The sequence below is a fragment of the Coptis chinensis genome, chromosome 5 (assembly GCF_015680905.1).
Source record: "Coptis chinensis isolate HL-2020 chromosome 5, ASM1568090v1, whole genome shotgun sequence".
Classification (NCBI taxonomy): domain Eukaryota; kingdom Viridiplantae; phylum Streptophyta; class Magnoliopsida; order Ranunculales; family Ranunculaceae; genus Coptis; species Coptis chinensis.
Genome location: NC_141460.1, coordinates 85,498,651 through 85,502,935, shown reverse-complemented (window position 1 = coordinate 85,502,935; position 4,285 = coordinate 85,498,651). Strand labels below are relative to the sequence as shown.

The window sequence follows — 4,285 nt, the reverse complement described above, 5'->3', positions numbered from 1 at the left end:
TTGTCATAACTTTATTTGTATAACTTAGATTAGTACAAGGCAAATTGGGTATGAAACTACACTAAATTATCTACAACTACCTTTCAGGTCATGAAAGCAGGTTCCCCACAGAAAATGCACAGAACGCACCAAACACAGAACTTTGTCAGAAAAATCCTGGTTGACCTATCTGCACTAAAACTGTCGTAACTTTATTTGTATAACTTGGATTGGTACAAGGTAAATTGGGTATGAAACTACACTAAATTGTCTACAACTAACGTTCAGGCCATGAAAGTAGGTTCCCAACAGAAAATGCACAGAACGCAACCAAACACATAACTTCGTCAGAAAAATCCAGGCTGACCATTATGTACAAAAATAGTCATAACTTATTGTGCAGATATTGAAACAAGATGAATCCAACTGTATTGGAAAGTAGACTCGCAGATCTAAAAATCTTATTCAAGCCCCGAGACCAAATTCTCAAACATGATTTTTCAAGAATCTTCTGAACCGACACCAGAAACTAAACCAACAAAAACTGCTTACACACTATATTATTTGTCACAAAAGTAAAGGAACATAAAATCTTAGCTCGGGCACTAACAACACAAGCTGGATTACACATGCATAAACAAGAGTTTGTGTTATAATGCTTCCTCAACCTTTGTATCATTGCATTTGCATCTCACACACTAAAATATAAACCTATAATAACTAAATACTCACTACACTACAATAACTAACATATTATATTATCAAAGAATAACCTCTAATAACTATGTTATCAAAGAATCAAATAATTATAATACTCACTATACTACAATAACTAACAAAACTTGTTCGTACAAATATTCTTACTTTAATTGCATCTGCCCATACTGAAGCATCACTTTCTATCATCATTGTATCCGAATTCTAACCAAAACCACTATGAGAAAAAGATCTCAAATCTTTGAATGATTTAACCGCAGCCCTTTTTGTCTTGATTCGGTTTTCAACGTGTTTAATATCGATAGCAAAACCCAACTGATCTCTCATTGCCTCAGTGACAGCAAAAAATGTTATTTCTTTTTTCCATCCACCGGTTCTCCTTAAACCCTTTGCAAGATGTTCCAAGAAAACTTCTAACATGACATCATCCATAAATTGAGTCCAAACTAGTCTCCCTTTCTAATCGCGTACTGGTACTTGTGGTGTTTGAGGTGTTGCTTGTGTTGCCATCCCTATTAAAATTATTATATGATTATAACACATCTATTTTCATAATATAAGTTATAAAAAAAAAATAGTACGTAGGAATTGAAAAGATCCATAAAATATAGATTTTATCGTTTTAATCAACAACATATAATCAAATAATAACATTTGCAATTCACACTTTGCATAAAATGTTAGATGCAAGTACATATTCTTACCACCCAAAAACAAATATAACACATAAATAACTAAAAAACATAAAAGTGGTCCATCACTCTCTTTGTGTTTGAAACATATGACGCTCGTTCCACATACTCTCAGTAAGGTTGGTCCTAAACAACTTCCACTCATTAGTTGGCCTCAGTGCACTATAATCCTGAGCTTGGCTACCCATATCTCTAGGTTCCTCCACATCCGGTTCATCCACCCATCCACCAACATCGCCAGGATCAACCTCTCGTATGAAATTATCTAGTATACAACAAGCTATGATTAAATCAACTTGTGTATCCACACTGTAATAAGGAGTTACCCTTAAATAAGTGGACCGCTTTTTCAAAAGTCCAAAAGTACGCTCGACTACATTACGTAGTGAAGAATGCCTAAAGTTAAATAACTCTTTCTTGTTTCGTGCCGCCATTTCTCCAATTTCATATAAATGATACCTTGTTGCCTGGTACGGAACTAAGAAGCCTGGGGTAAGTGGGTAACCGGCATCAACTAAGTAATATTTACCAGGTGGAACAAACAACCTCTCCCTTGGATGGTTTAGAGCAGCTCTCAATATCCGACTATCATGAGTAGAACCCTCCCATCCGGCCAATACATATGATATTTTCATATCAAATATACAAGCCACTAGAACATTACGCTCTAAATTCCCCTTCCGATTGCAATATCGTGGTTGGTCTTCTATAGGTACCATTGCCGGTATGAAAGTACCATCAATTGCACCAACACAATCCTATAAAATGAGGAAAAAAAAATTACGACTAACTTTATACCTTTAAGACAAATGCTAGCTAGGTTTAGGTTTAAGAGTAAGTATTTTATAACTTGGTTTACCTTAAAATATCTCATGGCCCAAGGCTTCAGATTACTTCCTGTTGCTGGGGAGTTCGTTTGACGTGCCTATCTTATGTATTCTCTACCAAGCCTCAATACAGATTCGCAAAACTCTATGAAAATGTCGGTGGATAATTTCTTATAACCTTATCATAGTCCAAGCAGTAGGCCCCACACGTGTATCTTGGCCTAAAATGTAAAGAAACATTGCCACTTGTTCTTTCACAGGAACCCACCTACTAGCAATCAAACCTCTTTCTTGAAGTTGCTCACATAAGTTATTAAAACATGCTCTATTCAACCGGAGCATTTTATGGCAATTATTATCATTTTCTTAATACAACCTCTCTAGAGCTAGGTGTCTCTTGTAGTCACAATTTCTATGTGGCGCCCTATCAATAGGCATGTTCTCAAGCACACGTGACATCATAAAATATACATCAATTACATAAAAGACTGCAGCTATTTCGTAGTCATCCATATTCCTAAGACAGCTGTTATTGATCAACAGAGTTACAATTAATAGATAAACATATAATACTACCAAAGGAGTTGTACCATGATTAATAGAATGAGAAAAAAAAAAAAAAAAAAACTCATATGATTAAGAATGGGTATTTCCAAAATTTCATTAAACAAGAACAATGAAAGAATTCTTACTAAGAGTTAAATTTTGAATATTCAAAACTCCAATGAAATCAATTCTTACTAAACTCAAATGAAATCAATTCATACTAACAAAAATCTAAAAAGCTAGTAATTTTTTTTTCTGATCGATCAAACCCACAAAAGAAATAGCCAATCATTGTCCCACTTTGACAAAGGTAATAAAGAGATTATGATGGGAGTTCAAAACCCTTTAAATCATTTGATCAGTCGTCTTTAGCATAGGCTGTCTTTAACTAGTTAGCACTTTTTACATATCCCTCTCACTCACATTGCTTGCATTGTGCATTCGATCTATTAAATTCTTAATAATTAAGTAGAACTAGAACCCATGAAACAACCTATGTTAACGAAATAGAAAAGCACATATAACTTTTGATTAAGATGTTCATATCTTAACTAACTAAACTGACCTCAAGTACTTGCCTTTTGATCGACATAATATTCTTAGAACAATGTTTTTGAAGTAGGTGGAGCATGCATGTGGATTGAAACATACATATATAAAAGAGCTAGAGATGCAGATCGAGAAGAAGCCCATCTTTGTTTAAATGATCATAATTTTTTCTTTTTGATATATATATATATATATATATATATATATATATATATATATATATATATATATATATATATATATATTTATTTATTTTATTTTTAGTGAAAATGACAAATTTGAAGCTTATAAGCTATTCTTCATGCACCTAATCTGGTATTGACGCAACAAAATAATAAGGCGTTGGGAATGTCTTAACTCTTAAATTATTTTATGTTGTCTTTGAAATCACGATATTCATAGGGGAGAAAGTAAGACTGCACTAACCAACCCTATGAAATAAATATTCTTTCCAATTGGATTGAAATATATATGGAGTTGTTTTTGCAATTTTACAAGAAGATCGCTTAACTCTTTGGATCTAACAATTGATAAAAGAAATAGTCATGCATTGTCCCACTTTGTCAAATCATACTGTTCAGTAACAAGCTTTAAACAAGAACATTCCGATTGTAGTATGTGTAAAAATCGACATATTAGCAAAAAAAAAACATTTCAAATATCTAAAAAAATATTTATGTTTATTCCATAAGAGAATGAGAGGGGAAGAAGATAGTACCTGAGATAGAGTTTGAGAGCTGAAGATTGAAGAGTGGAGATAGTTGTCAAAGATGAAGAAGGGGTGTGGTGGCTGTTGGAATGGTTCGATCTTTTTTTTTTTTTTGGATCCTTTCCTTTCCATGAATTTTTTTGGGTTATGGCACGGACACAAAACCCTTTCCATTTCCGTGGTTTTGTTTTCACACGGAAAACACTTTTCCTTTCCACAGGGCAACCAAACACGTGAAAAACTATGGAAAAGGTGGACCACCACCT

General features: G+C 33.6%; 1 protein-coding gene across 1 annotated transcript; it reads right to left on the bottom strand.

The window, feature by feature from the left end:
* Positions 1-1,453: 1,453 nt before the first annotated feature.
* On the bottom strand, positions 1,454-2,107 carry LOC147499580 (uncharacterized). Its single transcript, XM_086563506.1, has one exon. It carries the CDS (start codon positions 2,105-2,107, stop codon positions 1,454-1,456), a length of 654 nt encoding a protein of 217 aa, XP_086419632.1.
* Positions 2,108-4,285: the final 2,178 nt, after the last annotated feature.

What these genes read in the sequence shown, in the direction of transcription:
- LOC147499580 (XM_086563506.1), bottom strand. Translation starts at nt 2,107, where the DNA reads ATGGTACCTATAGAAGACCAACCACGATATTGCAATCGGAAGGGGAAT.